The following is a 22,450-nucleotide window of genomic DNA, read 5'->3' on the forward strand; positions in this document are numbered from 1 at the left end:
TTATGGAGCTCTTCTCTCACCTCTAATAATTTAGACTGTCAATGCCTTCTCGCTTATTATGGCTTCTCTTACCGTCTTGCATCACATCTCTATTGTTAGTTTGTTTGGTCCAGAAAGTTCGATTAATCATGCTCTCTCGGTTTATGTTATTTTAGCTGTTTTGTAGAGTCCATCTATGGTTGGTTCCGGGGATAATGTTTATTCGCTGGCTTTATGGCTCCGGAAAGGTGTATGTACCTTTGCCGGCTTAGGTATGTCTCGATTGTATTTCAACTATGATAATATATTCTTCAGATGACAAAAAAAAAAGTGTGAAACAAGAACCAGATGTTGTCGAAAAAATCTTTTTTGATCTTCTAATCAATCTATTTATAGCATCAAAAACAAACTTTTTTTAATCTATGAATGAAGGAAAAATTCGTTAAACATACACAGACTAATTTTCTTTTACTAATAAAATACACGAACTATTTTGGATCCCCGTTTAATACACGAACTAATTTTCGTTGCCTATTAAATACACAAACTTTTGAAATTCGCAGTTTTTACACATAGTTTTAGACGGCGTTAACTATGCTTAACGGCAGTGACGACGACGTTAGTGTTTAATTAACACGTGTTTAAATTTTGAAAATATTTTTTTTTAAATACACAAACTATTTTTCATTTGCTAATAAAATACACGAACTATTTTTAGATCCCCGTTTAATACACAAACTAAATTTTGTTTTCTATTAAATACACAAACTTTTGAAATTTGCAGATTTTACACATCGATTTAGACGATGTCAACTATGTTTAGCAGAAGTGAAGAAAATTTTTAAATTCTTAAACGCTCACCTTCAGCCAATTGAAATTAATTTGAGTTAGTTTCAATTCGAGTTTGGCACTCCAATATGTTCCAACCTCTTTTATTCTCCGAACTATGTTTCTTTTCTTCTTCTTTACTTTGATTTCCCTTTATATCGATTCAAAGTGGAGTCGATTTCCATGTCGTTAAAAAAGACGAAGAAAATAACGTAATTTTAAACGAGTTTCTGATTTTGGAATTAGTTTAGTGTTATGCATTTCTAATTCTTGTTCTTCGCTTTGATAGTAGTGATTATAATTCAAGGTTAATTTACACTATGATAAATAAGTTTAGTGTTATGAATTAAGTTCTACATATATTATTTCTAGTGTGATAAATTTTTTTGTAATTTCATCAAAAAAAAGAATTTACACTATGGAAGCGTAATGGAGAAGAAAACTAACAATATAATCTATCAGATGATATTTAAGAATTTTTCTCTTCACAGTTTAACCACATGCTTAACTAAATTTAAAAATTGTCTTTACTTCTACTAAACATAGTTGACATCGTCTAAATCGATGTGTAAAATCTGCAAATTTCAAAAATTTGTGTATTTAATAGAAAACAAACATTAGTTTGTATATTAAATGAGGATCCAAAAATATTTCGTGTATTTTATTAGCAAATGAAAAATAGTTTGTGCATTTTAAAAAAAAGTTATTTTCAAAATTTAAACACGTGTTAACTAAACACTAACGCCGTCGTCACTGCTGTTAAATATAGTTAACGCCGTATAAAACGATGTGTAAAACCTGCGAATTTCAAAAGTGTGTGTATTTAATCGGCAACAAAATTTAGTTCATGTATTAAACGGGGATCTAAAATAGTCCGTATATTTTATTAGCAAATGAAAATTAGTCAGTGTATTTTAAAGAAATTTTCCCATCTATGAATAATAATACTATGGGCCGAGCAGTAGCTGTTGTTTATGTATATTTTCACGTGTAACTATAAAATGGGCCGAAAGACATATGATAATGGATCGAGCAAATTCAACATTATTACCAAATCAGCACACACCTGTCGTGTGACAGATTCCGAGAAAGACAAACAAAAAACCCTATGAACAGTCTCTCCCTCGGTACTCTCTCTCTCTCTCTCTCTCTTTACCCTCCTTCTTCTCCGATTCTCCTTCTTTGCAGAATTAACATCAATGTCTTGCATTGCAGGCTGATTCCATTTCTTAGACGCTCGAGTGCTGATTTCTAGTAGATCTCGTGATGGATTCTGCTATTGAGATTAGTTCAGGCAGTAGTAGCAGTAGTAGTGGTAGTGATGACGAGGTATCTGAGCCATCTAGAACCAGAAGCAATACCGCTTGGCTCTATGGTATACTCTCTGCTCAGTCTCTATCTCTCTCGGTTAGGTTAAATTTGGTAGCTTTATTGAGTAATAAAACCTTAGTGCTCTGTTTCTTTCTTTGACTTGTAGGTAGTGGTAGCTTCCCTCAAGCTAAAGCAGCACTTACTACTCCAGCTTCTGGCAGTGGTGGTGCCCCATCTCAGCCAAGAGACTCAGGGAATGATAATGAGAAGCTGTCTTCTCAACAAGCTCAGAAAAGAACCCTCCCACCCTCTTTTAATCCCCCTCCTGCTTCTTCCTCGAGAAGTGGTAACAGTACTAGTCCAGCTCTAGGCAACAAGAATACTACTCAAGCTCCTCGCAGTGATCCACCGAGTTATAAGCCAAGAGACTCTACAACATTTACGAGGAATGAGAATGTCCTTAACTCCAATGTCCCTGGTGTGGATGATAAGAAGCTGCCTGCTCAACAAGCTATGAAAAGAGCTCTTCCACCTTCTTTTAATGCCCCTCCTAATCCATCAAGAAACGTGGCGGATTATACTAGTCCAGCTGTAGGCAACAAGAATAGTTTTGGTGATGGTTACTACCGGGGAGCTCATGCTGAGATTGGAATCCAGCGTGGCGTCAATGGGGTTAGGATCCTTCCTCCATCCATGACGCATGGACCGCCTGCTCCTCCTTTGCAGTATGGTGGTCAAAGTGATCCAATTCACAGGGTTGTTGGGATTGTTGAAGACAGGAACTCTGAGAACGATGAGAGGCTCATCTATCAAGCTGCACTAAGGGTATTCATCCTCAACTCAATCTTCTCTTGTGCATGCTTTACAGTGTCCTGTCTTGATATGATTGCAGCAGTGAGTGAATATGGAGCAATAAATTTGGCTCATTTCTTTAGATTCATGGTGCATTATACATTTTATCTGGTTTCTCATTGATGCTTATGTCAAACTATGCTGAGCCTGAATCTACTCAATTTCAGACTGTGTCCAAGTTAATAGTAGTTATACAGTGATCTGCATTACTTTTCATGTTTGAGAAAGAATGATCTTTTAGTTCATTGTGTATAGCAGTATTCATTTTCGTGGTGCATTATAAATATATTGGCAGCTTGGTGTTGTTCCATGATCAACCTGATATTAAATTGCATGTTAAGTGCATTTTTGTAATAATAAAGTATGTTGATCCTGCAGGATTTGAATCAATCCAAGAACGAAATGGATCTAAATCCTGGTACTCTTACAGTTTCTCTTATGAGGCATCAGGTATTATCATGTTTGCAGTGTACCATTTAGTGGCCTTTAAATTTGGCTTCTGTACTAAATACTATGGCTATCAGAAAATCGCATTGGCATGGATGTTTCAGAAGGAAACAAGTAGTTTGCATTGCTCGGGAGGGATATTAGCAGATGATCAGGTCATATATAATTAAATTTTTTTGCACAATTTATATCTGTGATTCGGTTCTCCTGAAGCTATGTAAGGTCTATTTTTGCAGGGACTTGGTAAGACAATCTCAACGATTGCTCTTATCTTGAAGCAAAAGTTTGAGTCACAAATAAAGTCTGAAATTTCAAGCAAGCAAGACGCTGAGATATTGGACCTGGATGCTGACGATGAGTCCGAAACTCCAAAGCATGAAAGTGATGTGAAACCAGAGGTCAAGGTTTCAAGCAACAGTGCTGGTGATAATGATGGGAATGGCAGTTTAGAGAAGGGGAAAGCCAAAGTTGTAGGAGCGAGTACTTCGAAACGGGAGTTTAACAGAAAGAGACCACCTGCTGGTACATTAATTGTTTGTCCAGCGAGTATTGTGAGGCAGTGGGCGAGAGAGCTCGATGAGAAGGTTTCTGATGAATCCAAACTTTCTGTTTTGATCTACCATGGTGGTTGTAGAACCAAAGATCCTGTTGAATTGGCGAGATATGATGTGGTTGTCACAACTTACGCCATTGTGACCAATGAAGTACCCAAAGAGTCATTGGTGGAGGATGATGAGGACGATGAAAATGATAACAAAGGTCTCGCCCCTGGCTTCTCCAAGAAACGTAAAGCTGCAGTGAGTACCAGTAAAAAGAGTAAGAAAAGAGGTCGAAAAGGCATGGATGATTCTTCTTTTGATTCTGATTGTGGTGCTCTGTCGAGAGTTGGGTGGCTCAGAGTTGTTCTAGATGAAGCTCAGACGATCAAGAATCATAGAACACAAGTGGCAAGAGCCTGCTGCACTCTTCGAGCCAAAAGGAGGTGGTGTTTGTCAGGAACGCCGATACAAAACACGATTGACGATCTGTATAGCTACTTCAGATTCCTTAGGTACAATCCTTATGCCGTGTACAAGTCATTCTACCACACGATCAAGGTTCCAATTTCCAGAAATTCTCTTAATGGTTACAAGAAGCTTCAAGCTGTTCTAAGGGCTATAATGCTGCGCCGTACCAAAGGTACTCTCACCATCTCTCTGTTCTTGTTTGCTCTTCGTAGCTGTGACAGATTTGATGATTTCTGCTGAGTATCTTTCTGTTCTGATATTCAGAAACATTGCTTGATGGGCAACCAATAATCAATCTACCTCCAAAGAAAATTAATCTGAGAAGGGTGGACTTTTCAGTGGATGAGCGGTCTTTCTACAAGAAGCTTGAAGCAGATTCACAATCACAGTTCAAGGTTCTCCTTTTTTTCTCCTCCAGTGAAACAAACATTAAGTGGTACTTGTGTCTGATAAGATGATATTTCATATTTTCTGCAGGCGTATGCTGCTGCAGGAACTTTGAGCCAAAACTACGCAAATATTCTTCTGATGCTTTTGCGTCTACGCCAAGCTTGTGACCACCCACAACTCGTTAAGGGTAACTCAGATCCTGTTGGAAAAGAATCAAGAGAAGCAGTTAAAAGACTCCCTAGGGAGGCTCGAATCAATTTACTCAAACGTTTAGAGTCATCATCTGCCATCTGCAATATCTGTAATGTAAGTGCAGATTCACAGAGGGCTAGGAATAGCGTGTCTTTAGGCTCAGTATTCTCTAGTTCTTAGGCTAGTTCTGACAATATTTACTCTTATTAATATTATGTTACCTGTTTATCTTGCAGGATCCTCCAGAAAACCCTGTTATTTCGCTGTGTGGCCATGTGTTTTGCTATCAGTGTGTTTCAGAACATATCAACGGGGATGAGAACGTGTGCCCTGTTCGAAGATGCAGAGAAGATTTTGGGCGTGATGTTGTTTTCTCCAAATCTGCCCTTAAAAATTCTACCACTAATGATTTAGGCTCTAGTTCTTCACAGAACAAATCATTTTCTCAAAAAAGCGAGTTTAGTTCATCAAAAATCAAAGCTGTTCTAGATATTCTGCAGTCGCTTTCCAAACAAGGCAGACGAAACTCAGGTCAAAGGCCTTCTTCCTCACTGCCACATGAAGATGATGATGATGTTACCATTGTAGAGCCAACGACTCTTCACTCATCTTCACCTATCCAGGGGCCAATAAAGACAATAGTGTTCTCGCAGTGGACTGGTATGCTTGACTTGGTTGAGATGAGTTTTATTGAAAATGGTATAGAGTTCAGAAGATTAGATGGTACAATGAGTCTATTAGCAAGAGACAGGGCCGTAAAAGAATTCAGCAAAGATCCAGATGTGAGTGATGTGCATATCTTAGATACATTTTTCAAAATACTTTTAAAATGTTCCTGAAGCGCTCTAACAGTGAAAAGTCTATAAACAGGTAGAGGTGATGCTGATGTCGCTAAAAGCTGGAAACCTTGGGTTGAATATGGTAGCTGCATGTCATGTTATACTTTTGGATCTTTGGTGGAATCCAACAACCGAAGATCAAGCTGTGGACCGTGCACATCGTATTGGACAAACTCGGCCTGTTAGTGTAACTCGTGTCACTATAAAAGATACCATTGAGGATAAGATTTTGTCTCTTCAGGTATTTGATGTCCCTTAGTTTCCTCCTCATTCTATATTTATAGTAGTCCAGCATCATCGTTGTCTTTTTTTTATTTATCAGGAAGAGAAAAGGAAAATGGTTGCATCTGCGTTTGGTGAAGAACATGGTGGAAGCTCTGCAACTAAACTGACAGTAGATGATCTCAAATATCTTTTTATGCCGTAGACCAACTGGTTATAATGCCTGCTTGAAATAGGTTGCATAGTACTATTAATATTGGAGATTATGCCCAGCGTTTTTTGATCAAGAAGAAACCCTCTAAGCTGCTTTTGTAACTGAAACTTCAAAGCTGTGGCTCTCCTTAGGATTTCGTGTTTTTTTGGCTTTGTGAGGCTTGTATCCACAGTCTATGTCTTTTGTGTTTCGGAGATGCATTGACTGGGAAGCATGCCATTATGTAAATAACTAAATCGTTTCATGGTATATATATACCTCGTAGAAGTTTTAACGGTAAAACTAAAGGATCAGCTGATCTTATTTTTCTTCTGACCATAACAGTTTGTTATGTATCTTTGTATTGTGCTAAGTTCTTCAGCAATTTAAGATGAAGTTAGAGATGCTCTGTATGTTAAATATATGCTTGTTCTTTGATGGTGCTTTGTTTGAAGCTGATGAGGATTGTTTCCTCTAAGTATTTGACCCGACCAGCCTACTTACACCTTACTCACTGCTATTTTTGGGTTTGATGTCTTCTACGTTTGTGTACGGTTTTTTAACTGCAATACACGTTGCAGTTTAGTGTAAGGTATGTATATGATGAGAAAATGCGGAACGTCTTTCTATCTTCGGTGGTAGGTGCTCTGCCCTTCAAAAGAGTGTTTTGGAGCAAATAACTGCAGAACCTCATGACAGTTTAGAAAAATCTCTGAGGGTTTTAGGTGGGATATTAGGAAAGGAGCCAATGTTATAAATGACTGAATGACTGATTAGTGACATATACAAATGATGAGTGGAAACTGCAAAGAAAGTGAAAGTTCGCTTCTGTGTAAGAAGCAGCTTTAAGTTTCAAGATGATGAATCATTAGTGACATGCAGTGGTGGAACCTTTTGTTGATTAAATGCCTTAGACAACATAGAAGACTATGGGACCTCTTTTATTTATGACATTTCTGCCCTTTAGTCATTACTCATTTCTCTTTTCCATTGTCGTCGGGTAATGGTCTTTGCACATGTCATATTTAGAGATGTCAAACAGGTTTACCCATCCCGTTCCATTCCGTACCGCGGCGGGTTAGTCGTCGAGCGGGTCACAGAGTGCCTGTCCCGCGCGGGCTGCGGTGATGTGCCGCGGTCCGAGCACCGACCTGCCGGGATTATGGACACGGCCCAAGTTGGCGATCTTGTCAGCCAGCTCGACTAAACCGAGGTTTTACCATCAGATCATGCTGAACTTACTGAACATGTCATCCCATCAGTTCATTCCGTCCATACCAACCATGTGTTCCCATTGGATCGTGCTGAACAGACAGTCCGTACCATCCCATCTGATCACCCCGACCGTACCGCATGTGCTGTCCACCGTATCGACCCACAGACGTCCGTATTAGGACTCAGTCTGGAACCACGACCTAGAAATGGAATTGATCGACCCGTATCACTTCTTTCCCAACCAATTCAACATTCTAAGACTGATAGTCAAGCCAGATTCAACTTGGGACGAGACAAATCCAAAGATGTTCACAGATTTTCTCTTATGGCTCTTTTCGTGCGTACCGCGTGTTTCGAAGGCTGCACAAACGTCTTTGCTTCAGTGACTGATCCTATGATGGATTTTCATCTTTCATATTTCACTAAGGCATGGATACTTGAGCCGTCCAAAGTTTTGTTTCACACCACTACACAACTTGGTCCAGCATATCACCTGAAAGTTCACTTTGTTCGTGTTAATCACCCAACAGGCCGTGTGGATCATCCTGCTCACGACCAGAATGAACCTGGACAGTAGGCGAAGGGTCACGTTGACCAGTCTTCCTTGTTTTTGCCAACTTTGACTCATTTAGTATTTTCTAGTCAATGTTGTCATTTTCTATGTCTTGTTTTTAGCACATTCTTCTTTGGATTTCTACAACTTGTAATCCTATAAATATGGTCTATGAGCCACGAAATAAAGCATTCATTTTTCCCTTTTATTTGAGTTTATCTTTTTGTTGTTTGTAGAAAACTTTTCGTTTCTTGGTGAGGTTATCTCTGAGTAAACAAATCTCTATTTCGTTGGACTTGTGCGTCATATCAAGCAACAACTGAAGTCTGGTAGTATCAAGAGTCTTTCCGCACCTCTTGTATTACTGTTCAATCCACCAGTTCTCCTTTTTGGCGAGTTCATATCCCCTTAGTCCGATTGAGTGATCCTTCCTTATCCTAGGGTTCTTCATGCGGTCTTCAAAATGCCGATCCAAACCCGTACCGCAGAATATATAGGCCTTCGCGGGCCCTCCTGCGGGATGCCTCCTTATCAAACCGCCTGCTACAACTTCTTTCATGAATGTTCAAGTATAAGGGTTGTGTAAGAGAGTTGAAGAGAGATCATTAAGCTTCACTAAAGCCTTATCAAAATCAATGCCACAAAGCTCTGTTTGTGCTTGTGTTCTTAGTTAAAAGCCTTCTTTTGTTATCAGTATAAGCTTTTGTTAAGTTTGAATCTGATTGAGTTGTTGTCTTTGTAATAATTTGGCTTATGTCTTCATCAACCCATCTCTCTTTTTAATTATTTGGATTGCAAAAAAATTCGTGAATCACTTTGCCAAATTATACAAGTGACGTGATATACAACTAACTTTTCTCCATAACATTGTAACCAAATTTAATTTAAGAAAAACACCACTTCATAGTACTGAAAACAAAACCAATCAACTTAAACAAAAAATATCACAGTGTAATAAAGCAATTTATAGTTGTGTGTAATAAAAAGAGAAAACCAAATCAAAACACCACCAGAGCTCAAATTGTCATCGCCAGAACTCCTTATGTTTTCTGGGAGAAAAGTCACAAGAATCACTTTTTTCTCACTCTCTTTCTCGTTTTTCTCATATGAAATAAGAAATGAAGAAAGAAAAAAATGCGGGTCCATGTAATCCCGCAAGACCCGTTTCGGTCCATCTCGCAAAAATCCGTTCTGCGAGGTCCGCAGATTTACGGGCATAAAAAACCTTGTCCCAATACCATCCTGCGACAATCTTTTATGGACCAGGCCTGCAGTCCAAATCCATGATTGCCATTTCTAATCAAATCTAGTTTTTTTTCCCAAGTTATTGGGCGAAAAAATTTATCTTGTGTTTGTTGAATTTTCAAGGTATCCAACGGTAAGTCTCATTAGAAAAATGTCAAATTATAATAGAAGAGGAAAAACTGTTCCGACATTTGTAGTAAATATTTTTTTATATATATTAAAATCTATATAATCGATGAGGATAAAAATATTTTAAACACACAAATTTGAATATTTCGACTATGAGGTCATACAACGTACCAAAAAATTATGCATGATAAATAAAAGCACTCAAGAGAGAAGCAAGTTATGAATGCTGAGTTACAAGTAAGAAGTTGTCCTATAACTGCTTCCATCTCATTTAACCCTAAATAGTCTTACAAGAACTTGTGGTTTCGCAGACTGAATATGTTGGCTAATGTCTTCGTCGGTTCTGGACTAATGATTGCTTTAACAGAAGAGACTATAAATCATACAGAGCTTCTAAGGTAATGAAGAAGATATTGTCAGAGAATCGCCTTCCTAACGCATTACCGACTCTTTTACAAAGGAACGGCCGGCCGAGCTGCAAAACCACAAATATTAAGCATTGGTGGAACACACAGAATTTGAAAAGTGTAAAAGAGTGGGTTGGTTATACTCACGAATATTCGAGGTGGATGTTCATGAACCTCCGGTTCTCTTTACTTTGAGAAAGTGTAACGGAACCTTCAATGACTTGGTCTTGCTCTACGTCTATTGGGTCATAGAAATATACAATTGTCTGTCCAAAAAAGTGGTTCAAAACCAAGTGGGTCACAAAGTGTAAGCTACTCTTTTAATAAGAGACAGACATCAAGTTTATAGCATCACTGATCTTCTCAATATACGACCAACTCCTGATTTTAACCAATTTAGATGATTTACAGAAAAGTAAAACTGGCAAAAATGTGGAAGTATATGCAAAAAGATGGTCTTACTTGCTGCCAATGCGTTGGAGGAGCCTCGGGAGAGGTGGACAACACGAGTGCATCACTCGGATTACTCCGCTTCTTCTGATAACCTTCTCTAGAAGGACTCATTGATGAAGAACCACTAGCAACACTTGTTGCACTAGTAGTCTTGGCAGGCGAAGAGGGCGGTTTGCTGAACTCAACGTCAAACCAAAATCCAAAACCATGCATAGGAGCTACAAGAAGAAAAGAAAAAAAGCCTCAGCACAGAAAGGAAAGAACTCTAACGTTTCTGTAAGTTGCACAAAACGCATATATATATTTGATAAAGGAAAAGTGAAATACCTCTCATCATTGACTTGAATTTATATCTTGCAGTAACGGAATCTAGCTCTTGGATTTTTACTGTCTGACAGTCTATATGTTTAACCTGCATTATATATATGCTCTATGTAAAATATAGCGTGTGGTCTGGTCTTTGATCATTTACTTTGTAACAAAATGGATGGATATCCACACAATAGCACAGTTAACATAGCTGAGAGCTCAAAGAGATAGCAGGTAACAAGCACTCAGAGAACAAGGAAATACCACTTCTGGCCATGTTAGAACGTTCTCGCCTGAAATGGACTCCACGCTAGGTTCTTCAAATGCACACTGTTTAGCTAACTGCATCATTGCAGACACTGCAAATAACATCAAACATCATTAGTGAAACCTTACTGTGAGGTTCTTCTTTTTCACTTTATAATACTTTACTGTTTATCTGATTCTCGAGTACAAGTTCCCCAACGCAAAGGTGAGTGATAAGCATACGTTTCAATTGACCCTTATAATCAAGTAATGCCATATGTTTACTCCTTAAGCCAAGGATCATGACTATCAAAGCCATAAGTGCTATCACGATAACCTAATTTTATCAATCTGATCTGTTTAGGAAATGCAAAACTCTGTGTCTATCATGATGTGGGATACGGCAAGCTTATTAAAAGCAACACATCCACATTAAATTGTGAAATCATTACTCAGTTTAACTAGTATACTAATCAAGTTTAATGCAATCATTGTCCCAACGTTAAAGTTGATATAATACTTACTATCAATTCCATAAACGTTGCGCCAAAAATCAATGCTATGACTGTATCTCTCCGGGTGTGTTACAGGGGCCATGTACAACTGTCAAAAGAAAGTTAATAACAACATATCAAATGTTGCCTTGTTCCCAAAAGTCAGTAATGGCTGTGATAAAATATCTGAAGAGATCATAATCATACTGTTGCATGTGATGGGAGAATCAAACCTCCAGGCTTCAACCAGCGATCTCTAGCTGTAATAACACTTCCCAGCATACTCTACATCAACATAATATGAGAATGAGAAACCAGGGAGAATAAAGGAAAATTAATAATTAGGTACGTTATCCTCAGTAAAATTATATACACAAGATAAGGAAATAACCTCATACAAGAGCATGTAACCCATCCACTCTGAAATTATAACATCAACCTCCTCGTCGATTTCAACATCCTAGAGAACATTACAGCCAAAGAAGAATTACTACATGATCAGGGTTTGCATACAAAGCTGGATGTTTCACCCAACCAATCTATCTCAGTAGCGGTATAGACGTATAGAGGATCCCCAAATTCATTTCATTCATTTGTTTTCGCATCTCTCGGTATAAGGATTCTTTTTGCAGCTTACTTAGACATCAACCTTGAGCATGTCTAATGTAACATGCATGGCCAACTCTGGATTTATCACAGAAAACATATTACCTCCACTCTCCCATGCAAAACAATGACCTTGTCGGATAAACCGTTGGCTTTCACAACTTCCTTTGCCTGGTGGTATATAGGAAAAAAATATTGAATATAAGCCATTAGCACGATTCACAAAATGAAAATCATATGCAGAGCTAAAACACTAGACTCGTAAAAAAATTCTATGTTGGGTAGAACTTAGATCAATTTCACAGACCCTAATGTTTCAGAAACAGTCTGAAATTTTATTTTCCTGAGCTGATTGATATCAAGGGTGATACAAGCCATGAAGCGATGAATAGATTTAGATATAGAATTTTATTTTCTTGAGCTGATTGATGTCAAGGGTGATAGTACAATCCATGAAGCGAAGAATAGATTTAGATATAGATTAAAAACCCAATAAAGCTTGGTTATGGCCAGCTAACTGTGAAAAATTCAAGACAATAAGACATACTATCATCACACCCTAAACATATTCTCACTAAAGGGAACATGCAACACAATGTGTCAAAGAACTTTTCTATTCCAAATTCATGTTTTAACATATGGAAACAAGTTTTAATGAAATTACAGTATCACAAAAACTAATTCAACGGGAAATTTTTCAAGCCAATTTAATTTTATATTTAAAAATGGGCGGACTCATCACTTCATAAAACGAAGAATATAGAAGCTAAAGACGAGATGATCCAGAGCAATAATTTATGCCCAAGTTACTGGATAAAGAAAACATCTGAAATAATACCTGGACAGCAATATCACTTGCATCTACAGCATATACCTGTAAGAAAATAAACGTTTGTCAGAAACACATTAACAGTCTTGGTTTACCCATATAACGAAACAAACTTAATATCCATAAATGCTACATTCTTCACAATGTTCAATAATAAAGTTGTGCCTACGCATAACTCATACCCGTTTAGCACCAGCTTGAGCACAGAAGATTGAAAGGATGCCTGTTCCACAGCCAACGTCCACCACAACCTGTTACAAGCAATCGATGCAGCAATATGTTTTACAAATACTAAACTACCACATAACAAAAGTAGCTTTGCTACAAAGATCACCACACAAAAGGAACCGAAGCCTGACACAGGCTAAGAAAAAGCTAAACAACAGTCCGAATTTAAATCTTGTTCTTAAATATCATATGCGAAGATTAAAGATAAATCGTTAAGAAATTACAGCATACGAGAGAGAATTTACCTTGCCCTGGATTAAGCTCTGATGCTGCATTATAGCTTCTTTATAAGTTTCTGTCCGAGCCCGATCCTGTATCGACCAATTTAACATTTAACAAAGAAGAAGAAAAATGAATGCCAAAAGAAGATGAAGAGACAAACAAAACAACATAATTTGATATATCTGAACAAAATTTTCACTCAAGTTCTGCAAAGTTTTATTTTTGAGCAACACAGAGAAATCGAACTGCAATATCAAATTTGGCTCAAGAACAAGAAACTCTATAACAAGTAATGGTTCTCAAAAACATCAGCTGGAGATGGACTAGAGAAACCAATGCTCCAGAAAACAAGAGAGAATTCAATTCTAACTTTGAATTACAAGCTGAAGAGGATAGAAAGTACCTTGATCATCTCTTCGTGAATCCCTACGTGAGCATAGGAATGAAAATAGGCAACGTCGAAGTCAGTGCAAGGCGGAGGAGACTTCTGAGTCTCCAGCGGCTTCTGCTCTCCGAGCTGGTCGGAAACCCTAACCCCATTGGCCAGACCGTCTCTAGTGTCAGGAGCTCCACCGCGATTGCTGCGTCTTTTAGCTCGGCCAAAAGAGCTGAAACCGGGGACTCGCTTCTCTTCTACCGGTTCAAGCTCGTGGAAACCGTTGCTGTAATCGCCGCGAGATTGCATATTTTGGTTAAACCCAGAGAGAGAAAGACCTTCTCTGACGACGACTGTGTTTGTCAAACTCTAGTTAAACAAAAAAGACCTCCTCCTCCTCTTTTCTACTTCAAATCTTACCCCCCCCCTTTTGGGTCCTTTCATTAGCTTTGCATATTTAAAGGGTCTATATAGGAATAAAAATAATATCTTCCACCATACAAAAAGAAACATTTTTTTTTTATTAGGTTGGAGAGAAAACCTTGGTGACAAAAAAAGATAAGAAGAGCTGTGGTAAAATTGCAGACGGTCTTTTTAAGTTCTTTGTTTCATCTACTCATGTGACATTGCAAGTAAATTACTACAATTTATCGAAGTTAAGAAAAGTAAAGAGGAAAAATTGACTTCGGTAGTATCTAAAACGTGCAAGGGATATTTTCCCCATGCAGAACAACGAATTCAAATCAAACAAAATCATAAAGAAAGGTTAGAAGAAAAGCCGGTGGGTGCTGAAAAGACAGACAAAGAGAAGCTTTTGAGCTTTGGTTTGGTTTACTCATCGCCTTGGCCATCTTCCTTCACCAGTTTGATCATGTCATCGATTCTCAGAATCGTTATGGCTGCCTCTGTTGCAAACTGTTCACACATGACAAAAACATAAAATCTCCTTTAAAATTTAAGACATCACTCGATTTTTATAAAAATCTATCTCAGGTCAAAATGTTTCTTCACCTGGATAATTTTCACTTTGCTCATCGCTGGTTCGATCACTCCTGCTTCCAAATTGTTACAGACGATTCCGTTTACAAGGTCAAGTCCCATGCTGCATTTTGCGTTTTTCCCAACATAAAGCCAATGAGAAAAATTAACATTTTCAAGGGGAAAAGACAAACAGTAAAACTGCCTTATTACCTTGAATAATGCTTCTTATCAGCCTTGGTTTGTGCGGTGTGGTGGTATGCTCTTAGTTTAGCTACCAACTCTGTTGCATCCTTGGCGGCGTTTACAGCAAGCACCTGTAAATAAGATAATAGTTGTTGGCTAATAAGACCACATCAAAAAGACACTTTTCATATATTGGTGAAATAGGATTGTATTTGTAGGTGGCACCTTAGGTATAACCAATAACGCCTCTGCAAATTCAGCAATCGCCAATTGTTCGCGAGAGCCCAAGGTTGTAGCAAGGTGCTCCAGATACACAGACAATGCTGACTCAACTGCACCTCCACCCGCAACCACCTGTTTGATGCGTAAAACCAGAAATGGTGATAATTATTACCAAATGCAAGGAGCCTCTATAAAAGGAAAGCAAAAAAATAGTTACCGCGTTGGACTCGAGGGTCCTCTTGACAATACACAAAGAATCGTGCAGTGCTCTCTCCATCTCATCAAGCATGTAGTCATTTGCACCTCTCAAGATCAAGGATACCTGCCAGAAAATAAAAAGCTTATGACATCAGGGCTAGTCTAAACTTTGATAAGCTTCAAATAACTTTTGGAAATAACTTCAAATGAGATATATGATGATATATTTTGTGATATAGTATTGTCAACAATTACGCTTGATCTCAAGTAGAGATTAAACTGCATACCGCACTGCTCGTTTTGGTTCCCTTTATCAATACAACATCGTCATCCGCTATTCTCTCCTCCACAACTTCGTCTGCAGATCCAAGGTGTGCTGGATCAAATGTTTCTTCGCCTTCCATGTCAGCAAAAGTGGTGACCTGAAAACAAAGAACAAATCTTAGTCAAGAATTTTAAGTTTCACAATCACATTCCGGTTTTTGTAACTTGTTTCTAAGACTTTTAATATTAAAATAAGTATAAGCTGAGGAAGTACCAAGGTTGCTCCTGTTGCCTTAGCAACATGGCGCATGTCGTCTTTGCGAACACGCCTAACTGCAATAGCTCCTGCCTCTACAAAGTACTGAAATAAACGCAAACGAGATCAATAATTTCATTAACTTGAAAAACGCTGAGTAGAGAGAGACTTATTGGTCTTCGATCTTACTTTAAGTGCCATGTCGTCAATTCCCTTCGTGGTCAGAATTACATTGGCCCCAGCTTTAAGAAGTTTCTCTATTCGCTCCTTCGTCATATCAGCTTCTCTGTGAAACAAAACAACGTTTTTAAAAAAGTCCTCTGTATGGAAGATGGAAGACAATAGGCAGTACAAGCGTGCAATCAAAAGATCCAGATATCTCAATCTTCCTCTATCCCGCACAGCTCGTTAGGATCAAGAGAGCAAACCAATTGCACTTGAAGGAAAACAGTAAAAAATACCTTTGCCGGATTTTTTCAAGTTCTCGTGGATCGTTAACTACAACTTGGACACCGAGCTGCATTTTTGTCTTCTGAAGATTGAAGTCGAGGCAAGCAATCTTGGCTGGAGACACTCGTAGTGGCATCCCTTGGGCAGCGCGTCCAGTATTGAGTGCATATCCCTTCAACAAATAGCTGTCTCTCGCACTTTGTCCATGAGCTTTCAGAATATTGATCCCCTACAACGTAGTAAGCAGAAGTGTTTAGACACAAAGATATCATTCTGACTTGAGATACTATATTTAAAACTTTGACAGAAGAGCATAAACAGACCTTGATAGGGTACTTAATCTCCCCTCGCTGATTTGTCATCTTCACTGACAGAACGGCATCCACAACCTTGAAGAAAAATGTGATAATCACAGTTCAGAAAAATGCAATGATCAGGGTAGTATTGCAAGAAATTATCAACGGATCCCAGACATTAGAAGTAAACTCAATAAACAGACTTATGTAGGAAAGAGTCTCCCAGACTAAACCGAGAGTAAACATAGGAATTAATAACACAACTTACAACACTAATGTTTTAAGAAAAAAGCATGCCGTTCCACGTGTTTGAAAATGAACGAGAACTGAAAGCATACCAAGTTGGCAAAGAAGTCGCTGTCACCAGATATCAGTTTGGAGGACATGCTGGTTTTAGCACAGTTAATCAATGGAACTCTCCCAAGCTTTTCGACCTATATAACGCAACAGAAGCAATTAACAGAAGCGGCAGAGACGGCCAATAAAGAGAACTTACACAATTATGCTTACAGGAAAAAATGTATAAAAATTCACCACATAAATTCACATTTCCTCACATACTGTATAACCAGTCAGAAAGAAGATCAGACGCTGAAACATAAAACATCACAGCAGAGCTAACCTTAGTCACCAACTTCTCATCTATGTATTTGCAAGCTTCTCTCATCGCTAGCTGTCAACAGTAACACAGATTATGAACACACTGCAAATCACTCACTACATAAGAAAATCAAAGTCGCAAGCCTACCCTGTATCCACTGATAATTGATGTTGGATGTATTTTGTTCCTGACCAAATCATTTGCCCTCTGCAAATACACCATTAATCACCAAGCGGTTACCACGTAACAAAATCTTCACAACTCAAGGAAAAAAACATAAACCAAAGACGAACCTTGAGCAACTCGGCAGCTACAATAACAACAGAGGTAGTCCCATCACCAACTTCTCTATCCTGGAGCTCAGCTAACTCGACGAGAACCTGTCAAAAGAGGGTAACTAATAAATTCGTATAACGCACATGAATGATAAGTATGTTAATCAAATTCACCTTAGCAGCAGGGTGCTCGACCTCCAACATCCTGAGAATAGTAGCACCGTCGTTTGTAATGGTCACATCACCAATATCATCCACCAACATCTGAGAAAAAAAACAACAAAATCAAGAAGCTAAGTAACGCCGCTAGCGAGATACACAATGTATATATATATAACTCTGACGCAAATCAGAAACGCTGGGATCGGAGTAAGATACCTTGTCGAGTCCGACGGGACCGAGCGAGGTCTTGACGATATTCGAAATAGCTTGACAAGCCACCACTGTATACATCAAGAGTAATCAAATACGAAAGAGTTAGTTACATACATACCAGCAAAACTTCACCCTATAGATCAAACGCAAGAGTTTCCGAGAGACTAGATCGGTATATGCAGAAAATGGGAGACGAAATCAAGCAAAGCGAAGGGAGTGACGAAGAGAGTACCGTTCTGAGTACGAACATCTTGGCCGGATTGCCTATCGCCGGAGATATCCGGATTTTGAGCGGAGATCGACATTTACGGCGAATCGATGAACACGGGGAGGAGTCAAAGTAGCCTTAGATCGGAGATCTGAGCTCGCCGAGAGAAGTGCAGTGAGAGATGGACAGTGAGAGAGTCCGGCGGGTTTTTATTAAAGTTTCAAGGTTTCTTCTCGGATGTGTGGCCAGGGTATGTACGAAGCGGTGTCGTTTTAATAGTTGGGCTGAATGTCGATATGTTCTGAGGCCCATTAGAATAGGTCAAAACACCAGCGGATGGGCTTTAATGTTTAAGATAAAAAGTTCATATATTCTTGTGTTGAGGGGGCAGAGCATTAGCATCCCTATATATTAAAATACATACATTACAACATTTGAGGTAGTGACGTGTCATCACCATAATGAGTCTTACGTAGTTATGTGTCATCACCACAATGAGTCTTAGAATCTTTAGAAAATTGGATTGGTCCATTTAAATATATAATAAGTTTTTTATTAAACTAACCATAAATTCATTATTAATGTTTTCATTTTTCCTTAAATAAAAATTACGGAATTGCCTAATGTATCTAAAGCATATATATTAAATTAATGATTTTGACTAATAAATATTTGATAAAAATTAGTCTATTCTCTATCATATTTGTTTAATTTTAAATTAATAAAATAAATTAAACAACTATATTAACCATATAATAAAAAATTAGATTTTTCTGTATATGTTATATTTTGATTGTTTTCAAAAAGAATATAAATTATTAAAACTATTAAAAGTTTCACCTTCAAATTTTTGTGATTCATGGTTTAATTTTTTTGTTACGATAAAATACAAATGATTACAAAATCATATAAGTAAGAAATTTCATTTAATAAATATTAAATGTATAAGGTTTATATATATATATATATTAAATTAAACTATATACCATATAAAATATAAATATTTTAATTTCGAAATTTTCTTTGAAAACATTTTTTTGGTAAAAGATATTGAACAAATATTGACAACTTAATATTTAAAGTTTAAACTTAGCCTTGAACTTTATAAAAATTTATGAATTACTAAAACTATTAATCACACAATGAAAATTTTGTTATCAGTGATTTAAAGTATTTGTTATAAAAATATACAAATGATTAAAAAAATCATATGAGTAAAAAACATCATTTAATATATATCAATACTAAAAATACACACTATATGTTAACATCATTTAAATTTAATTATATATCATATAAAATAGAAAAAAATGATTGTTTGGATTAATGAAATTTATTTATGTGTTCACATCAATTTAATTATATATGTAATAATTACTGACTTTTTAATTATTTAATATATATTTATTATTTTATAAATATGTAAATGAAAATATAATACATAAAAATAGTATATACAATGTTCGTCCCGCGCAAAGCGCAGATCTTAACCTTGTTAGCATTATACCCTACATTATCCAATCAACAACAATTGGTAGAAAGGGAAATACCCTAGGATAGTACTTAAAAAAGTTTATGTCACAAATATAGACTTTAAAAATCAAAATGACCAAAATATTTCATTAAAGAGGTAAATATATAATTATACTCCTAAAGTTAACTAATCCAAACCTTAGGGTTTAGAGTTAACGGGTGGGGATTTGGGATTGAGGTTTAAAATTTTATAAAATAAAAAATAAATATTAAAAATTTGAAAATAAAAATTTAAAAATAAAAATTTAAAAATAGTTTCAAAAAGTATTTTCGAATTATAAAAAGAAAATTTGAAAAAAAAACATTTAGGAAAAAAAAATTCAAAAAAAAATTATAAAAAAGTTCGAATTTGAAAACATATAATCTAAAACTATTTTTTCGATTTTATTTAATTTTTAAAAAAAAATTATATATCTAGGGTATTAGTGTCTTTTTACCTATTAAATGAAACATTTTGGTTATTTTCCTCCTTGTGGTCTATTTTTGTGACCAAAACTTGAAAATGATCTATTTAAAAGAATTGCACCGTTAGAAAAGCATTTAGAGAAGCATTTACTAAATGCTAATGCTCTCAAAATGCTCTCTGGCCAATGCTCTCATATAAAGCTTTTAAGAGAGCATTTGCATTTATAATTTATAAAATTAAGGAAAATATATAATTAATTAATTTATTTTATTTAATAATATCATAAAATTATTTTTATATCCTGAAAATAGAATTTTGATTTCTAAAATTAATTTATAATAATTTTTTTTAAAAGTAGTTTTCACATTTAAAATATAAAATTTATATTTTATATAATTTAAATTATTTTAAATTTGAAATATTATTTTTTTAAATAGATATTTTAATTATAAAATTTATTTTAAAATAATATTTTTCAATATAAAAATAATTATTAAATAAAATAAATTAATTATATATTTTTTTCATTTTATTTGTTATTATATTTATATATATATATATTAGAAATATATTAATTAAAAATAAATATATTATATATTATATACTAATTTTTATAATAATTTTAAATAACATACTCGTACTGCTCTACCAATCATCTTTTTAAACAGTTTAGCAAAAGCATACAGCTAATGCAGTATACTGCTTCTACAGCATACTGATACTGGTAATGCTAACGCTCTACCAATCAAGACCTGAGTTGTACTGATTGAACAGAGTTTTGAGCTGTGTTTGTAGGGAAGATATTTGTTTCGATTGCAAGGATCGAGACTGTAACTGTGTAATTTCTGTAAAGATTTTGCCGTTAGCACGAAGGGAAAAGTAGAATGTGCCTTCGAACCTATAAGGTTTTTCTTTATCCAGCAAAAATTTAATTAAATCATGAACGCCCAGAAGGATCTCTACTTTTCGGGATAGCATCAGTAGACCTATAATGGCGAACTATGTTCTTAACAACATTGATGTAATAGTGATGAATAGGGTGAGAATGGGCGAGAGAGAGTATGTTTGCGTGAGAGATTATGGACGATTTAGTATGAGAAATTAAGAGAAATCGTGTGAGAGTATAAAAAATATTATAAGAGCATAGAGGTAGATTGAGGTGGCGAGTGTAAGAGAGAATAAAGAGAATTCAGGTCTTAAACACACCCGTTGTGGGTTTGACCGAGAATTCATTAATGATTTTATATTACGAGATTTGGATTTCAATTCCTAAAAAATGATTTATTAAATAATTATGAGACTATAGAAGAAAATTTTACAAAAGATCTTCAACACGGTATAAGTATATCCGGTTAAACATGAATTTTCGTAGGATGAATGCAGTTAAACATATACTCATAAGGTACATAGTATTATCGGTTGTTGAATCGTCTATATAATTTTTTCATAATCAATTTAGACTAGTTTAGATCGATTTAAACTAGTTATAACTAATTTAAAACAATTTAAATCGATTTGAGTAGCATAGAACAGATTTAAGAAAATCGTGTCGGCTATGGTCGATTTACCCGGCGCGTAAATTTATATTTAGAACATTAAATACATGTGTTGTTTTTTCTTTGCTGAAAGCAATTATTTGAGATGAGAGAATCTTATCAGGAAAAAGAAACCCATCAACTATCGTATTTGTTTCTTAATAAAACAGTTATCATATTTTTTTTTGAGGTTCAAACTATTTTTTGTCTTTCAATAGCTTGAAGCTGTATTTAATATAGATTTTAAATTCTGAAATGATGAAAATTAATTATTTACCTTTTATAAATTTAAATTAATTCTGTTTATATGTGTTTTTAATTATTTTGTGAATTTACACCGCCAAACAAATGATAACAACTATAAAGTTTTTTTTTGGAAAAAAGTGATGGTATGTCTAATTTTTAGTATTATTTTTGGAAAAGAGATGTTTTTAATTATTATTTTAAAATAATTTGATTAATTAATAAATTTAACTAGACCATGATCCGCGCGCCAGCGCGGCTATGAATTTTCAGTTGTTAATTATTTATTTTATTAAATGATGTATTTGTAATATTCGTCCGTATTATATTCATTAAGTAAATATTTAAGTAAATATTTTTTTTCATCTTAAACTATCTATTTTTTTTACGAATGTGTGATATCATATAAAAAATAGTATGTAGAGTTAATTAGATAATTGTAAAAACAGAAATTTTTCTTTCGTATGCGATATCATATAAATAATGATCCGCCCAGTTAACAAAAATCATCATTTTTTTATGTGTAATTTTTTTTATTTTAACTATTTCCTTAAAATTATATTAAATTTTACTTATTTTAATTATAATGTTTTTAATATCTTTACCTTTTTATTTGAAATGCAACTCAATATTTTTTAAAAACTTATAACAAAATATGATAAGTTTTGATGTAAACGAAAACTCAAATTATGTCAAAAATAATTATATTCAATGATAATAACAATTTAAATTGATTTTTTTTTTTAAATATTGTTTGAAATAAAATTCATTTATCTTTCAAATATAAAATGAAAATATTATAATTAAATAATAAAAAATATAAATAAAAACCATAAATTTAGCAAATGACAA

At 35.4% G+C, this 22,450-nt stretch overlaps 3 protein-coding genes across 5 annotated transcripts; 1 reads left to right on the plus strand and 2 right to left on the minus strand.

Annotated features, from left to right (window-relative positions):
* The first annotated feature begins 1,858 nt into the window (after positions 1–1,858).
* Positions 1,859–6,563, plus strand: LOC106335815 (uncharacterized ATP-dependent helicase C17A2.12-like). Of its 3 annotated transcripts, none has more exons than XM_013774432.1 (11): positions 1,859–1,922; positions 2,023–2,182; positions 2,285–2,943; positions 3,349–3,420; positions 3,495–3,572; positions 3,654–4,596; positions 4,689–4,819; positions 4,902–5,120; positions 5,243–5,788; positions 5,877–6,086; positions 6,168–6,374. In XM_013774432.1, exons 2-11 carry the CDS (start codon positions 2,074–2,076, stop codon positions 6,270–6,272), a joined length of 3,072 nt encoding a protein of 1,023 aa, XP_013629886.1. In that variant the 5' UTR covers positions 1,859–1,922; positions 2,023–2,073; the 3' UTR covers positions 6,273–6,374. The 3 variants fall into 3 exon arrangements, with proteins under 3 accessions (XP_013629886.1, XP_013629884.1, XP_013629887.1); XM_013774430.1 differs by having other exon boundaries at positions 1,871–1,934; XM_013774433.1 differs by lacking the exon at positions 1,859–1,922 and having other exon boundaries at positions 1,929–2,182; positions 6,168–6,563.
* A 2,950-nt stretch (positions 6,564–9,513) lies between these two features.
* LOC106329300 (probable protein arginine N-methyltransferase 6) lies at positions 9,514–13,997 on the minus strand. Its single transcript, XM_013767937.1, has 13 exons — positions 13,600–13,997; positions 13,220–13,285; positions 12,929–12,997; positions 12,756–12,791; positions 12,023–12,088; positions 11,703–11,771; positions 11,519–11,596; positions 11,342–11,420; positions 10,836–10,930; positions 10,590–10,674; positions 10,272–10,480; positions 9,957–10,075; positions 9,514–9,877 (listed from the first exon to the last, which is right to left on the minus strand). The coding sequence occupies exons 1-13, from the start codon at positions 13,879–13,881 to the stop codon at positions 9,835–9,837; spliced, it is 1,296 nt and encodes a 431-aa protein (XP_013623391.1). The 5' UTR covers positions 13,882–13,997; the 3' UTR covers positions 9,514–9,834.
* Positions 13,998–14,200: 203 nt separating this feature from the next.
* On the minus strand, positions 14,201–18,136 carry LOC106328730 (T-complex protein 1 subunit alpha-like). Its single transcript, XM_013767224.1, has 17 exons — positions 17,906–18,136; positions 17,677–17,741; positions 17,473–17,562; positions 17,317–17,403; positions 17,171–17,230; positions 17,045–17,095; positions 16,761–16,856; positions 16,450–16,515; positions 16,138–16,355; positions 15,866–15,962; positions 15,695–15,781; positions 15,444–15,578; positions 15,176–15,280; positions 14,962–15,090; positions 14,764–14,867; positions 14,584–14,674; positions 14,201–14,487 (listed from the first exon to the last, which is right to left on the minus strand). Exons 1-17 carry the CDS (start codon positions 17,976–17,978, stop codon positions 14,404–14,406), a joined length of 1,638 nt encoding a protein of 545 aa, XP_013622678.1. The 5' UTR covers positions 17,979–18,136; the 3' UTR covers positions 14,201–14,403.
* Positions 18,137–22,450: the final 4,314 nt, after the last annotated feature.

This window comes from Brassica oleracea, chromosome C3, assembly GCF_000695525.1.
Source record: "Brassica oleracea var. oleracea cultivar TO1000 chromosome C3, BOL, whole genome shotgun sequence".
Lineage (NCBI taxonomy): Eukaryota > Viridiplantae > Streptophyta > Magnoliopsida > Brassicales > Brassicaceae > Brassica > Brassica oleracea.

What these genes read in the sequence shown, in the direction of transcription:
- LOC106335815 (XM_013774432.1), top strand. Translation starts at nt 2,074, where the DNA reads ATGGATTCTGCTATTGAGATTAGTTCAGGCAGTAGTAGCAGTAGTAGT. An exon ending in AATGCTGCGCCGTACCAAAG is followed by an intron (nt 4,597 to 4,688) that starts GTACTCTCACCA and finishes TCTGATATTCAG; the next exon opens with AAACATTGCTTGATGGGCAA. An exon ending in CCATCTGCAATATCTGTAAT is followed by an intron (nt 5,121 to 5,242) that starts GTAAGTGCAGAT and finishes TTTATCTTGCAG; the next exon opens with GATCCTCCAGAAAACCCTGT.
- LOC106328730 (XM_013767224.1), bottom strand. Translation starts at nt 17,978, where the DNA reads ATGTCGATCTCCGCTCAAAATCCGGATATCTCCGGCGATAGGCAATCC. An exon ending in CAATTATCAGTGGATACAGG is followed by an intron (nt 17,096 to 17,170) that starts GTAGGCTTGCGA and finishes TACTGTTGACAG; the next exon opens with CTAGCGATGAGAGAAGCTTG. An exon ending in ATGAGAAGTTGGTGACTAAG is followed by an intron (nt 16,857 to 17,044) that starts GTTAGCTCTGCT and finishes TGCGTTATATAG; the next exon opens with GTCGAAAAGCTTGGGAGAGT.
- LOC106329300 (XM_013767937.1), bottom strand. Translation starts at nt 13,881, where the DNA reads ATGCAATCTCGCGGCGATTACAGCAACGGTTTCCACGAGCTTGAACCG. An exon ending in GTTACATGCTCTTGTATGAG is followed by an intron (nt 11,597 to 11,702) that starts GTTATTTCCTTA and finishes ATGTTGATGTAG; the next exon opens with AGTATGCTGGGAAGTGTTAT. An exon ending in CTCCAACGCATTGGCAGCAA is followed by an intron (nt 10,076 to 10,271) that starts GTAAGACCATCT and finishes TTTTTTGGACAG; the next exon opens with ACAATTGTATATTTCTATGA.